The following is a 14,856-nucleotide window of genomic DNA, read 5'->3' as shown; positions in this document are numbered from 1 at the left end:
CTAAGTGGCAGAGGCAGAACTAGGCCAGAGCCCCTGCTTGAGTCCAGAGGTGAAGAAGGGCAAAGGAGGCCGCTCTTGTGTGTTGGGAGCCCTGGCCAGGCAGGCTGCACTCACTGGTAGAAGTCAGTCTCCTTGGCCACCTCCTCGCACCTCTTCAAGGCATTGGTGTGCTCCTTCTGCAGGCTCTGCAGGTCCGACATGGCCCGCACACACTGGATCTTCAGCCTCTCATAGTCAGGAGTCAGCCTGTGGAAGGGCCTGGTCCAGACACCAAACAGCCCCATGAACACAGGCCCAAGATTTACACAGATGGGGGAGCCACAGCCTAGATTTCCCCAGCCCAGTGGTTCCTAAATACTGGTCTCCTAGACATCACACCCACCTGGGGGCTTGGTAAACTCAGACAGGCTGGCTTCATGCAGACCAGCAGAATCAGAACCCCCAGGACGGAGGGAGCCTTGGTTGCCTGAGCTCCCCAATTAGGCCTAGACTGCTGAGAAGGTGATGCCTTATACTCTATGAGCTTCTAGGAGTCCCTGAGACAAGCCTGGGTCGACCAGAATCCTGTGATGATGTTCCTTCTCTCCTTTGAACAGTGATTCTCAATACTGGGTACAAATTACCATACCACTGCTCAGACCAATTACATCAGCATCTCTGAGGGTGTGAACCAGATATGAGGAGCTTTAAAAAAGTCCCCAAGGGAGTTTAATGTGCAGCCACGGTTGAGAATGTGGGCCCTGAGCAGTGTTTCTCCAAGTAGAATTCCTAGACCTGCAGCACTGCCTCTGGGGTGTGCATTTCTGGACATGAAGTAGGAGCAAGAGGACTTCAGGCATTGCAGCCTGGACCCCCAGGAGCTAAGGGTAAATGCCTGGGGGTATCGGCACTGGCGTAGGATAGTAGCACCTGCCCATGGGGCCTGGGAAAGGGAGCTGGGCACAATTCCCACCTTTCGTGAAGCGTTGTCCCATGAGTGGCAAAGGCCAGGCGCTTACGAAGCTCATTCCTCTCTCGGGTCACCAGCCGCAGCTGAATGGAGAGGTTCTCCACCTTCTCGTTTACCTGCCGGTCACTGAGGAGGGGTGGCGGGGAGGGTGCCTTCCCAGTGGTGCCTGGGGGAGGGCAGGAATGAATAAACTTGTATTACACAGGCTTCACAAGGTGCTGGGCACTGTTCTGAGCTCTTGGCTTGGGTTAGCTACTCGACACAACTCTACAATGGGTCCTGGTAGCATCCCTCCTGTCACAGATGACACCACTGAGCTCCAGAGAGTAGGAGGTGGAACTGACCCCCGTGGCCAGGCTGTCTGGCTCCAGCATCAACCACCTGACCCCCCACTAACCCAGCCCTAGCTCTGGACCCTGAGGACACCCTCTCTCTCCCCAGTCTGGCTTTGTCACGTCCGGGAGGGAACGGTTTGGGACCTATTCCTTGCATCCTTGCCTGGTCAGGAGATACCATCTGTCAGCCACCCCTTGGGCCTGGCACATGGGGCAGGACAGGCCAACCAGAGCCCTGAGAAGAGTAGAAGACACAGGCTGAGGAGGAAGGTGCACGGGCAACCCAGAGAAGCTCCTAAGGACCAGGGCAGCTGGCTCCAAAGCCCAGGCCCAGGGGCCGTGTCCTCGTCCTCACCTCTGCACAGCTGCCATTTCCAAGCCATCCAACTGCCTCAGGGGCCTGCCCAGACAGCCCAGGTGTGGCTGCCAACTCCCAGCTGACGAGAGGGTGACAGGATGGAGGTAAGTCCCGGGCCTCACTGCCTACCCAACCAGGCCGTCCTCGCCCGTCCCCAGGGCGAACGTGTCCTGAGGGAAACCCCATGCCTTATTCTTAGGAAAGAGCAGCTGCCACCACTCGTACCCACATCCAAATCTGTCTCTAGGAAGAAAGCAATCCAGCCACCTAGCGGGAAAGCACCTCAGTGAAATGTTCCCGAAAAAGAGACTAATCCATGGTGGTTTTACATCCGTCCCTGTCAGTATGTCCACCCGATGCCTGGCCTAACCCTCCGAGGTCCTTGGTGGAGCCACAGGAGCTCACAGCCGCCACCCCACCTTGTGAATGGGACTGTGGAGGTTGACTCGCCAACGTACCGAATCGCTGAGAAGCGAGGCTTCCTTTGGACGCGCCTGGTGCCCCTTCTGGACTCACCCTTAACTACTGTGGGGGAAATTATCCCTGCAGGACTGAGCAACCACGGACAGTGGGCTGACAAGACTCAACGAGCACCCCGAGAAGGGGGTTTCAGGGTTCACAGTCCACGACCCACCCCCACGACTGCAACTGACATGGATGTCCCCGGCATTCATTTAACCTTCACGCCAACCCCACAGGTGGGTGCCAGCACTATCATCCCCATCGACAGGTGAGAAACTGAGGCCCAGGGCTCCACAGTTAGCTGAGATGAGAGGAGAGCCCAGGCAGCCTGGATCCAGAGCCCTTGCTCCTCAGCCCCGTGACTCCTGGCTCCCAGATGACAACCGCCAGTGGCACCGACTTCATGCCCAGCAGTTTTTGAAATAGTTTTCATCCGTTATCCCATCCACTCCCCACAGTGAGGATATTGTTATCTTCATTTTGCAGATCGTGGAAGACCCTAGTCGAGGTTACTCTGTGTGTCCACAGCACACAACCAATGAGTGAAGGTCTGGGATGTGGACTCTGACTGATCCCGGAGCCCACGTGTGATGGTTAATTTTAGCGTCAACTTCATTCGATGGAGGAATACACAGAAACCTGGTAAAGCAACCTTTGTGGGTGTCTATGAGGGTGTTTCCAGGAGACATTAGCACGTGGGCCTGAGTGCACCAGGTGGGAAGGATCTGCCCTCTCTATGGGCGGGCACCATCCAATCCACTAGCGGCCCCGAGAGAACAAGAACGGAGGGAAAGGCGAGTATCTCTCACTGTCCACTGCAGCTCGGACACAGTCTTCTCACCTGTCCGTGGGCATCCGAACTCAAGACACTTCAGCCTTGGGGTTCCAGGACTTACACCAGTGGCAACCCCAACTCTCAGGCCTTTGGCTTGGACTGAGAACCACACCATCACCTTCCCTGCTTCTGAGGCTTCTGGATTTACACTGAGCCACATACCAGCTTCCAGTTTGCAGAAGGCCTATGGTGGGACTCCTGAGCCTTCACAATTGTGTGAGTCAATTCCCCTTATAAATTTCCTCTTGTCTATTTATGTACATATCCTATTGGTTCTGTCTCTCTAGAGAACCCTGAATAATACACCAAGGTATTAAAGTTTGCATATTTTTTGATCTTAGGACCTCTGTATGCTCTTAAAAATGACTAATTATTAAAAAAGACTAAGTATTGAAAATGACTGTATTTTTCTATCATCTACCAAATTAGAAATTAAAACCAAGGAAGAATTTTTAAATATTTACTAATTTATTTTTAAATGACCAAAAATCCACTACATATTCACATAAGATTTTTCTATGGAAAATTAACTACCCTTTTCATTACAAAACCTAAAACAGTGGGAAGCATGACACGGCTTTGAATTTTGTAAGGCTGTTTCATGTGTGGCTTCTTAGAGACAGCTGGAATCTCTCCCCTATGAAATGTCACAACCCTGGATGAAACCTTTGGAAAACTCCACTCTACATCCAGGTGAGGACGAAAATGTAAAAGGCAGGTGACATCCTAGTATCATTATGAAAACAGTTTTGATTTCATGGGCCCCCTGAAAGGACCCCAGGGACACCAAGCCACATTTTGACAACATCAAAGTTTGCGATCATCAAGCTCAAGAAGTATCAGAGAAACATCAGATGTCCAGCTTCAGAACTGAAAAGCATCACCAGGCCCAGCCACCTGCCCTCAGGAGGTAAGGAATTTTCACCCACATTTTTCAAATGAGGGAACAGAAAGATACATTCTTGGCTTTTGGGGAAGCTGGAGAGAGAAGAAGACGCAGGACAGAACAAGGGGATGCCAGATTCATCCCTATGCCCAGCCTGTCTCAGTCTCCAGCAGGATGAGGCCACTTGCTTTCACTATGAGGACCAGGGGCAGCCAACCACACAGAAAACACAGTCAGAAATGACATCTGCCGAGCACAGCTGAGCTGTTGCGTTCTGTGCAAAACACAATTCCTTCCCAACTAGTTAATCCCCATGGCTCCCTACCAGCCATGAGCTAGGATCATCCCTTGAGAAACTGACTTCCAGAACGACTACACAGTCAGCAAAATGGCAACCCCACGCAGACTCAGCTCTGACTCCTGGGCCAGCGTACCAGCAACGTGCCACACCCCCTCCCAGATTCCTGTCCCCTTCCCTGCCCGAAAGGTTTGAGTACACAGGAAACTTACAAAGAGCGAGGCCAACCATGCCTGGGATCCATCAAGGGCAGGCCTAACTTAGTGGAAAGCAATGCCTTGCTGCCTTGGTCCTTTCACAACAGGGGGGTAGGGGGCACTAAGGAGGGCCACAGGAGGACCTCGAGATCAACGCCAAGATGTGGAAGCCAGGAAGTTCAAAAATCACAGTAAGCGTTGTAGAAAATCCTTGCCACCCATGTCCAACTCAAAATAAGGTTTTTGTCTTTCCACTTGGCATTTCAGGGTGAATCATGTTCTGAAGATGATGTAGTCCTACCATCCAAAAGGTTGCCAGGATCCCCCAAATGGCCACCAAGAATATGTGAATGCCTCCACAGTGAGGGAACTCACTACTTCATAGCAAAGCCCATCTTATCTCTCACCCCAAAGTTATCCCCTCTACTGAGTTAAAAATCTGTCTCTCTCTCTATTTCAATAATACAAGAGAACAACACATAACAAAAGTTAAAAGAATGTGGCTCTCTCTCTCAAAAAATCTCACTCTACTGTACTTACCCTTTTCTCCTTGTGGTGACGTAAGATGATAACATGCCTACATGTGAGATAAAGTGACATGAATGACGCAGGCAGTGTGACTTAGCATTAGGCTCCTAATGACCTTCTGAAGATACCTCAGAAGGAGGACCATCCAACGTGGGTGAATCCTGGATCACCGAGCCATGACAATGTCACTGGTTGGATGTCAGGAGCAGACCATGATGATGACTAATGGACAGGTAGCACATACGCTAGACAGAGGGATGAATGATGTCCCGCACCTCTAAAACTTATGCATTGCTTATTTTTGAAATTTTCTATTTAGTATTTCAGGTGCATGATTGACTGCGAGTAACTGAAACCACGGAAAACAAAACTGCTGATATGGGGGGACTACTGCATACAAGCCTGTGAGGAGCTCTGAACTGTGCACCCCAGACAGGATGCGGGCCACGGACTGGATTGTGCTGTTATGAGTTGAACTGTGCCCACCCCCGAAGACGGTGACGTCCTAATGACATAAATCTAAATGTGAACCTTATCTGGAAATAAGGTCTTAACAGATGATCAAGTTAAGAGGAGTTCACACGGGAGTAGCATGGGCCCCTAAACCAATATGACCAGTTTCCTTATTAAAAGTAAAAGTTTGGAGACAGACAAACACACACAGGGAGAACGTCATGTGAACACGAAGCAGAGATTGGGGCAATGTGTCTACAAATGAAAGAATGCCAAGCCAAACCACCAGAAGCTAGGGGAGAGCCTGGAACAGATCCTTTCCAGCACCTTCCGAGAGCAGGCCCTTACCCACACTGCCATTCAGACTTCTGGCTTCCAGAACTGTGACACAATAAATGTCCATTGTGTGAGCCACCCAGTCTGTCCTAGGAAACTAATACTGAACCCCTGTGCTGGTACCTGTCTTCCTCTCTCATCACACGGACCTCCCTCGTTGTAGTTCCTTATTTAACTGTCTTCCCCACAGACCCTAAGGGCCACAAGCATCTGGACCACATCTGCTTTATTCGCCACTACATCTGAGCCACCTTGGGCACACTGGAGGTGTTCAGTAAGTTTCCTCTTGGCTAGTTCTAGAATCTCAAGTGTGAGACTTCCCCTCTGAGTGTCAATTTCCCCATCTGTCCAAATAAGAGAAAAAGAAATAGTTGCGCTACACGACCTCTGTGAGCCCTTTGGGCTCAAAAACTCCAGGACTCACCACTGAAGGTGCATCCATCCATGATGGTAGGTCAGGACATCAGAAGCTACACTAGGGGCATTAAACAGAGAGGATGTGACACAGGGAATGGGTGTGGAAGGCTGAGAGACGATTACGACCTCCTGCTAGTCTGCAGTGAACTGACAGCAAGGCTGGACTCAGTTTACAGGCTTCTGGGACCCACGTTCACGGAAACATATCCAATTCAGCATGGACTGGCTACTCCTGTTCCCAAGGCCACACGCTGCCCAGTGGGCTGTTCCTGCTGACAGAGAACAGTCCCAACGGGGGCTGGTCTTATGGGTAGTGGTCACTGAAGCACTACAAGGCCTTTGGGTTGGAGACACCACGGGCTCACTGAGAGGCCTATGCCCTGATGCAGTAAAGATAATGGCAAAACACGTGCCCCCACCCCCACCTCCCTTCTAACACCGCAGCCAGATTCTTGCTGATGAGAGCACATGTGCATGGAATTGACAGAAATGACCCCATGAATAACCTGACAAGGAGGGCTAACTTCCTGTGCCACAAACCCAGGCGAGCCCTGGCTCACACCCAGACCCTGGCCCGTCTAAGGTCCTCCAGGAAGGAGGGTGCCCAGAGGCAGTACTCACCCACGCTGCTGAGGGAGCTGCTGCTTTCTGAGTCCGAGGGCATGATGGACAAGACGCTGTAGGTGGAGCCTGGGGACAGAAGCAGAGACCATTTGTAACTAACCCCAGGGGGGTCACTTGTCCATACCCCAAGCCACTGTCAACACCAGGCTGTGAGAGCCAACACCACACTAAGAACTGGAAATCCGGAATCAAGGGGCTGGGGAGAGGGGATGCGCTCAGCAGGGTCTGGGCTTGCTTCGGTGTTTCTGCCGGCCTTCCACAGTACCTATCAGCCACACCCCTACTCTGGAGCTACCAGCAGGCACAGGGGACTTGGAACCAGTCAGATGGCTGCTTGTGGGACATCTTGGGAGAGGCTTAGCAAGGGAGCAGGCAACCCCAGGTTAAAAGGGATCTGGGGATTTCCTACACATTTTATCAATATGATTCTGGCTGCCATGCAGAGGGTAACAGAACAAAAACTAAACATCAGTTGAATACTTGTTCTTTTCCTAACTGTTCTGCTCTCATGTTCTAACTATATTAAAGCTCAGTCCTTAACAATTCAGTCACTGTCTGCCTCCTTACTAGAAGTTACTCATAAAATAAGAGCAATTACACTGTCACTAAAGACAGAGAGAAGCACACACTTTTTGCTGTTGGTGGTGTTAACTCCTGGTTGTATATTCCTGGTTGTGGACACACGACCTTGTTTTGAACACACAAACCATGGTTTGGTTTGAATGCAGGTATTTCTAATGCCAGATGTTCCCCACCCGGCATAAGGAAAAACCTCAGGGTCCAGAAACCCAGTTTCTGAACCTAGCTCTGTCCTGGTACGCGGAGCTGGGTGATGCTGAGCAAGCCACTTTGGTTTTCTGGAACTCTGTTTCCTGGTCTGTAAAATGAAGGGGTTCAGATGCTTTATACAGTCCTCTCCCCTGCCCCATTTCAGCAATTATATTCCCCACAGAAGATGCATTTTGCTTATCCAGACTGCAGGTGACATAAAATTAAAAGGGAGGGCAAACCAACTAAGACTAAACTGGGAATTGAAAAAGCACAACATTCAGGGATGGCAGGTCCAATAAAACAAGACAATGGGAGGAACATAACGTTTTGTTCTTGGAACGAAAAGAACTATACAAGGAAGAGGTGTATGTGCTGGACAGAGTGGGTGAGCTGGAGATGGGATTTTGCAATAAAGGCTTTGAACAAGCCTTAGGGCTTTGTAGCAGAAAGCCGCCGAGAACTAATGAGATCTTGGGATCCAGACCAAAAATGTGGGGGCCACACTAAAGGGGTTCTCTTCCATCTCAACTCTTGACTAGCCACCCTATACACACGCCCTCAGAAGGGAAAGAGGAGAAATGAAGAGATGGGGGTAAACAGGGGAGAGTGAGAAGAGGAGGAAAACTCATGGGAAGGGGAGGCTCTAAGGCAGAGGGAGGAAACCAGCAGGGGGACTGGAGAAACCCCAAGGGGAAAGGGAGGCCTCCGCTGCGGGCCGAGAACCACCCATGGAGGGCAGAGACAGACAGCCTTACTGTAAAGGCATGCAGGCAAGCTAGCAGGTGTGCCCATCAGAAAAAGAGATGAAAAGGGGAGAGAAAAAAGAAAACGAGGAAAGAGGGATTTTGGTAACGTCAAAAAGTAGAACAGTGGCCAGAAATGACCAGTAGCCTCATTATCAAATTTCTTGAGAATCTTTAAAGAACCTAAAGGTGTTTAGTAGGGATTGAAGAGGATGACAAGGGGGGTGGCTAGGTGTTTTTGTCTTCCAATAGGACTGTCAGAGGGATTAAGTTTGTTCTCTTTGGCCTCCAGCAGCAAAACAGCAGTCAGGAGCTGCAGAAAGCTACAGCTCTAACCAGGTCAGGACAGCCTAACGCACTGCCCTGGGATGAAAAGGTTGGGGTAAAGGAAGCCTGGGAGGCCTAGAGCTCACCTGGCACAGATGTCATGGGGGAAATTTGCACATCATTTGAAGGCACATGAAAGAGAAAACCCCGTTCAGCCCTGAAATCCTCTGATCCTACTAAAAAATGAATAAGCCATGTTAGAACTCCTGTATTTCAAGTTCGACCCACGCTATTAGTTTTACTCTGCATTCAACATCTCTGCGCTTTTATCTGAGCAAAACAATGAGCATTACTGATTTTTGGTGATGTTTATTTCTCTTCCTATATCATACACGTTAAGTGTTACTTCAAGATCTGTGAAATAAAGTCAAATGCAATTTGGGCAATACATTGATATTCTCAAAGAACAAGAACCCAAGGCCAAGGCCTATTTTCTAAACTCAACTGCCATGTTTTTAATTTTTTTTTTTTTTTTTTCTGTATGGAGACAAGGAAGGCTAGCCGGCTGGTATGTTGGTGGATTGTTTTTAAAAGACACCTACTCAGGAAAGCAGGCACAAATAAACTCTCCCACTCATACTTCCAGAAATCTCAGTGCACAACCCAACCCTGCTTGGGCGCAGGCAGTCTGAGCTCCAGTAGTCGCTGCTGCCAGAACGCCTTGTCTCTTTCTCATTACTGCCATCAGCAGCGCCCCATATTCCAGGAAACGGTCCTCCTCTTCAAACCCTCTCTCCCCTCCCCTAAGGCAAATCTCCACTGTTAATTAAACTTGGCAGCCACTCTTCACTTCTCCGCCCATCTCCCTCCCTGGCTGGGACAGTCCACCAGCCAACCAACAGATTCTGTTCCTCTTCCCTGTCCCCAAAGTCCTGACGGCTCTGGGGCCTGACCCGGGCGGCCTGACATCTTTATCTGCCTCTCTGAGCATCATCCCCTACCCTACCCCAGACAGCTGGCAGGGCTCCTAGGAGCTGGTGGGGGGCAGTGGTTAAAATTGGACAGGGCCCAGTTTTTCACAATGTTCCCAGGACCTTGGACATCATTAAGGGGGAAAAAAGGGACCGAAGACGACATCGTCTTGGTCATGCTTTGTCTCCTCAGCTACTGTCTTAAAGGCCTGTGTGGTCAGAACTGTCGGGAAACAGCAAAAGGAGTCACTCTCCCACAATATCACGAGGTGTCCTTCCTTTCAAACAGTATCCTTTGAAAGCCGGTGCCTTTGTGGAGCTAAGGGGCAGGAGTTAGGCGTCATCTACCTCTGGGGTTTCACAATAAGATCCGGGGCCAACAGGAGTCTCATCTCAACTGCGCACACTTCAATGCCCGCTGCAGCCCCTCACTCTCTGCCCTGGCCCAATCCAAGGGAGGGGACAATTTCCCCAGGTTCCCCTGAAGGCACTTCCACCCAACCCTGCCCTGAAACCTAAGGCAGTTCAGAGTGCTGAGCTGGGCCACTGTAGAGGGAGAAATGGTGTCGAGGACCTTCCTCCACCTCACAGAGGTCCAGGCTAAGTAGGACTGGAGACTCAGCCCGCCCCCCACATCCACAGGGCAGCGGGGCACTGACCACAGATTCATGTGAGCCACCCCAGTGTGAGCCTGTGCAGAGGCCCTAAGAGGACCCAGAGAAAGTCGAGTTACATGGAAAAGCGGAGCTTAAGGCCAAGTTTAGATGGGTTTGTGGGCTGAAGGTGATATAAGTGTATTCTTTACTGTGAGGGAATTAATTACCAGGGATCTGGTCAAAGAGTGGGTTCTGAGTCAGCAGACTTCGGGGGCCGCAGATTCTGCATTTCTAACAAGCCCCAGGGCATGTGGTCCACAGACCACATAGGTGCAAGACTCCAAAGATAAGCAGGAGTCAGCAGAGGGGTGCAAGTGGAAGCCACGGCGGAAGCCCTGGGAGGCATCCAGCCTGGTGACCCTTGGGACTGACCCAGGCCACATTGTCTGTGTCCCACTCGAGCCCGGCCCCTGCCAATTCTGTTAACGTGGTGACTCAACCCCACTGAGTCAAGGAAACCACTTCAAAAGAACTTCCAGTGAAATCACCCAAGTAATAATGGAATGCCCCAACCCTCCTGGGCCCCCTGCCATAGCCAGTGGGCCCCAAGAGAGATGGAAGTGCATCCCCTATCATACTCTTCCATTCACCTGAGCTTGCAAAGGCCCCTGTGATGCATGCCTCCTCCCAGTGAAACCCATGACAGCTAGAGGTTCTCATTCCAGCCTTGAACCAGCACACGGAGTTCTCCGTCCTCCAGAAGGGCCTGGGACAGCAAAAGGGAAGTCTGGTCCTAGCTGACCTGAGACAGCTCGGGTCAATGGGAGGCCAGCACTGCCCCCCCCCCCCCGCCACCTCAATCACCTGGGAAGGGAGACAGAGAAGGAAAGCTGCTGGTCCCTGGGGGTTCCAGGGTCCTGCTCCATTGAGGAAGACAGAGCAGGAGGTGCTGCCTGGGCCCCTGGATGACAGTCACCAAACCACAAGCGTTCCTGCCTACCCCTGGTGCCTTCCTCCAGCTCACACCTGAGGAACCACAGCCAATGCACAGGATGACCAAGGGTGTCCAGTCACCTCGTCTTGCATGTATCCATCAGGTTCTAGACACATGCCCTGAGCCTTGCATGACACTGTGCCAGGTTTGGGAGAAAGAAGACAAGCAGGGGCTCAGGAGCCTCAGGGGGCTACTCCTTTGAGACCTGGGGGAAGGCCCTTCCCCTCGCTGAGCCTGGGGGCCAAACCAGACAGATTAAAACACAGGCACCAGCCTGCCTGTGTTCAACTCCCAACTCTACCCCTTAGCAACTGTGTGCCCTTAGGTAAGTCACTCAGCCTCTCTGTGCCTCCATGTGCTTGTCTGTAAAATGAGATGATAGGAGTACTTACCTCATAGAGCAGTTGTGAGAATCAACTGAGTTAATATATGCAAAGCAAATAAAACAGCACGTGGCTCAGCCAGTGCTCTCTCTGTGTTAGCTGCTATTATCATCTCTGTGTTAGTTGCTGTTATCATGGTCAAATGAGACCTGCAGAGGGCCCTTCCAACTCTGCCATTCTCAGTTCCTTGATTATCTAAATTAAGAGCTGTACCAGAGTGATGAGGTCACATGGTCCACAAAGGTAAACTGCTGAACTGTATGGTACTCTATAATAATAGCAGCTAATAGGTACTGAGTACTAGTAAGTGCTGGGACTATGCTAAGCACTTTGCATGCACTGCACCTCAGTTAATTCCTGTAACAACTCTGAGGTTGTTATTAGGCCCACATTACAGAGGAAGAAACTAAGAGTTAGAAAAATTAAGTAATTGCTGAAGGTCTTGATAGAGCTAACTAAAAGGACAAAATGGGTACAAAACCACAGTCTACCCCAGAGCCTGTGCCCTCAATCCCTACAAACAATATTGCTGCCTGGCTCCAAAGGTGGAAGAGCAGTCAGAGAAGACTTCCTGAAGGAAGGGGCATGGAGCTGGCCCTGAAGGATGGTGGTCTTGGATAAATGCACGAGAAACCACATCAGCTTCCATATCCCTGTGTCAGGACTCAGCCCGGGGTTTCCCAGCCTAGATCCCCTGGGAGTGGGCTTGCCTCCTCCCTGTCCCACCGAGAGGACACTCAACAGGCATTCTGAGCTGAGCCAGGCATGAGAGGAGCCATGGCTTCACGGCCCGACAGGTGCTGCTGCCTCCTGCTCTTCCCCATGCCCGTGCTGGGTACAGAGGCAGGTCCCAGAGCATATGCCAACTACCCTCACTGGAGAGCTACTCAATTCTGTGAGCAGCAGAGATGAGGAAGAAGGCAAGAAGGTGAAAACTGCTGAGTGCTGGTCACCTCTTGAGGAGCCCACCTTCCCTGCTTTGAGGACCTCCCGGGATGCTGGGGGAGGGAAGAGTGTCTTCGGCTGCTAGAAAGCCCTCTTGCATAAGAACCACATTCAGGGCAGCCCTGGTCCCTCCCTAGGGGCTCAGCCTCCTTCCCTGTAAAAGCGTGGCACAAGCCTGTGCACACAGAGACATAATTTGGAGGCTGACAAGCCCCAGCATTTCAGGAAGCTACGGGGTGACCATAACCCTGGGATGCAGCAGCCACAAACACAGGAAGTCCTACTCTATGCATCCTACATGGCCATCTCAGGGTGGTAAAATCGTGTTCTCCCCAGTGCATCAGGAGGCTGATGACTCAGACAATGCCTGCTGTTCTCTTTGGGTCAGGCAGAAACTCACCCCTTGTGTGCATAACCTACCCCAAAGTATCAGCTTGTAAGTTAAGGCTTAATGTTCATTTTCCTTAACTGAGCTAATGCTATGGTATTCTCCTCAAAGTTTTCGAACAAGCATCATCAGCTGGCGAAAATATGATTGTGATGGTGCTTACTTCTCCCCTTTTCTGGTCATTACAAGGGCTGGCAGTCCATCTTTGAAAGGTGACAGGGGATGATGGGGGAGAGGGAATCACTGCCCAGGTAATTAGACAGTTAACCCCCCAGGTGTGCAGTGAGATCTGTGGGGAGCAGCCTGAAGAAGGAAATCCTCTGCTGGGCTCCATGCTGGTTCCTTAACCCTTTCCCACCGAACTCCTGGGAACATTTAGAAAATACAAATAAACTACCCAAACAAGAGGAAACTCGCAGATGCCAATTTTGCCATCTGTGACTCCCCTCCCTCCCCAGGCAAAACTATGAAAGGGGAGGACAAACAAGACATGCACACCAATATTACTCACTCAGTACCATTAAAATGCAGACCCTTCTCACACTAATGACTGCACCAGGGTTTTGTTTCTGTTTGGTTTTCACTGGTACATAAAGAAGGGAAGAGGGAAGTTTGCGGGATTCCCAGGGAGGAAAGGGTCAGCAGTCAGAAAGCTGGATTCCCCCCTCAGTGAAGCAAAAGCTCTGGGAGGCTTTGGGATAAGCATGAAGCGTGTGTCTGATGAAAGTGACCTCTGTGGGCCAGGCTGTGGCTCACTCGGGAGAGTGTGGTGCTGATAACACCAAGGCCACAGGTTCGGATCCCATATAGGCATGGCCGGTTTGCTCACTGGGTGAGCGTGGTGCTGACAACACCAAGTCAAGGGTTCCCCTTACCAGTCAAAAAAAAAAAAAAAAAAGAAAGTGACCTCTGTGCTCTGTCTCCCTTGTCAAGTGGCCCAACTCCGGGATGGGGTGTTGGGAGGGAGAGTGGTACGGCATCTGGGACCATCCACCCAGCAGCAGGGTGAACACCTCTCGGTTCTGGCTTTCCATCATCAAAAACAAACACTGGTTTCTGTTGTCACTCTCGGACAGGCTGGGTGACTGTTTTCCACCTGGAAAGCACAGAAGGAGGCAAGAACAAAGCAGCATCTGGTGGACTTAGCAGGAGGGGGACCAGGACACCATTTCTGTCCTGGAAGGTGGGAGAGGAGGGGGAGAAGGGTGGGAGAGGCTTCAAGAGTCTCCTAAAATGCAGTGACACAGGAGACAGGTTCATACCGATGAATACAGCCAAGCCTGACCAGCAGCCATAGAACAAGGAACACAGAGAAGGGAGCAGAGGAGGGCTGACTGCAGGGTCTCTGCCCTGCCACACCAAGATGGGACAGGAATCCGAGCAGCACAGTCACCCAAGGGACACCCAAGCCTGCATCATGCTCCGGCCAGTGGGCACGTCTGCCCTGGAATAAACTTCTGAAGGGCGCCAGAAGTCACACAGGTGGGAAACAGCTCTCTGAAAGGCATCCAGCACTGCCTGCTCCCTCCTGCTCTGGCCCTGGTGCTCGGTCCATGGAGCACGGGCTGCCTCTCTTGAACCCTGGACTGTGCACCTGGCAGAGCACGCCACCCTCCACCAATTCAGGGTACTTACCAGCCTGGCCTTAACACTTACCAGCCATGTGACCTTGAGCAAGTCGCTCCCATTTTCTGGGCCTCATTTCCCCAATTGTAAAATAGGAAGAACAGTGATGAGGACTCGACGAATAAAGAGAGGTGAAGCCCTTAGAACAGAGCCAGACATGCGACAGTGACACAAACACTAGCTGTCACTATTCCACCCTGATAGCAGTCTCCTAAGTAAGACAGGACACGGAGTGGCCTTCACGGTGCGCGGCCGCGGGCAACAATGGACCAGATCTGGCAAGTTTTGCCCAGCCTTGCCTACATTTCTGGAGGGTGGCACTGATAAAAGCTTTTTACTGAGTCCACTGTGTGCCTCCCTTACCAAGTTCTTTGGGAGCTAATCTCCACCTCCCTCATGATGAGCGTCTCCTCTCAATATGTCAACTCAGCCTGTGCCTTTTTCTTGCCCTTTAGCATAGAGGCCTGCTCTCTCCTTCCACCATTCTGCCCAGC

The 14,856-nt window shown here is 51.2% G+C and overlaps 1 protein-coding gene across 4 annotated transcripts in view; it reads right to left on the bottom strand.

The window, feature by feature from the left end:
• The window catches only part of DLG5 (discs large MAGUK scaffold protein 5), a 99,959-nt gene that overhangs the window by 49,035 nt on the left and 36,068 nt on the right, over nucleotides 1–14,856 (bottom strand). For 2 of the 4 annotated variants that reach the window (XM_063102156.1, XM_063102157.1), the window contains exons 2-4: nucleotides 6,676–6,744; nucleotides 953–1,115; nucleotides 115–258 (exon numbers count right to left, since the gene is read on the bottom strand). In XM_063102156.1, the coding sequence (XP_062958226.1) occupies nucleotides 115–258; nucleotides 953–1,115; nucleotides 6,676–6,744 (376 nt within the window). The remainder of the gene's footprint in view (nucleotides 1–114; nucleotides 259–952; nucleotides 1,116–6,675; nucleotides 6,745–14,856) is intronic. The other 2 variants (XM_063102158.1, XM_063102159.1) reach the window with 1 other exon arrangement.

This window comes from Cynocephalus volans, chromosome 7 (assembly GCF_027409185.1).
Source record: "Cynocephalus volans isolate mCynVol1 chromosome 7, mCynVol1.pri, whole genome shotgun sequence".
In the NCBI taxonomy this organism is placed as follows: Eukaryota; Metazoa; Chordata; class Mammalia; order Dermoptera; family Cynocephalidae; genus Cynocephalus; species Cynocephalus volans.
Note: the sequence above shows the minus strand (reverse complement) of the source record. Positions and strands in the feature narration are given on the sequence as shown.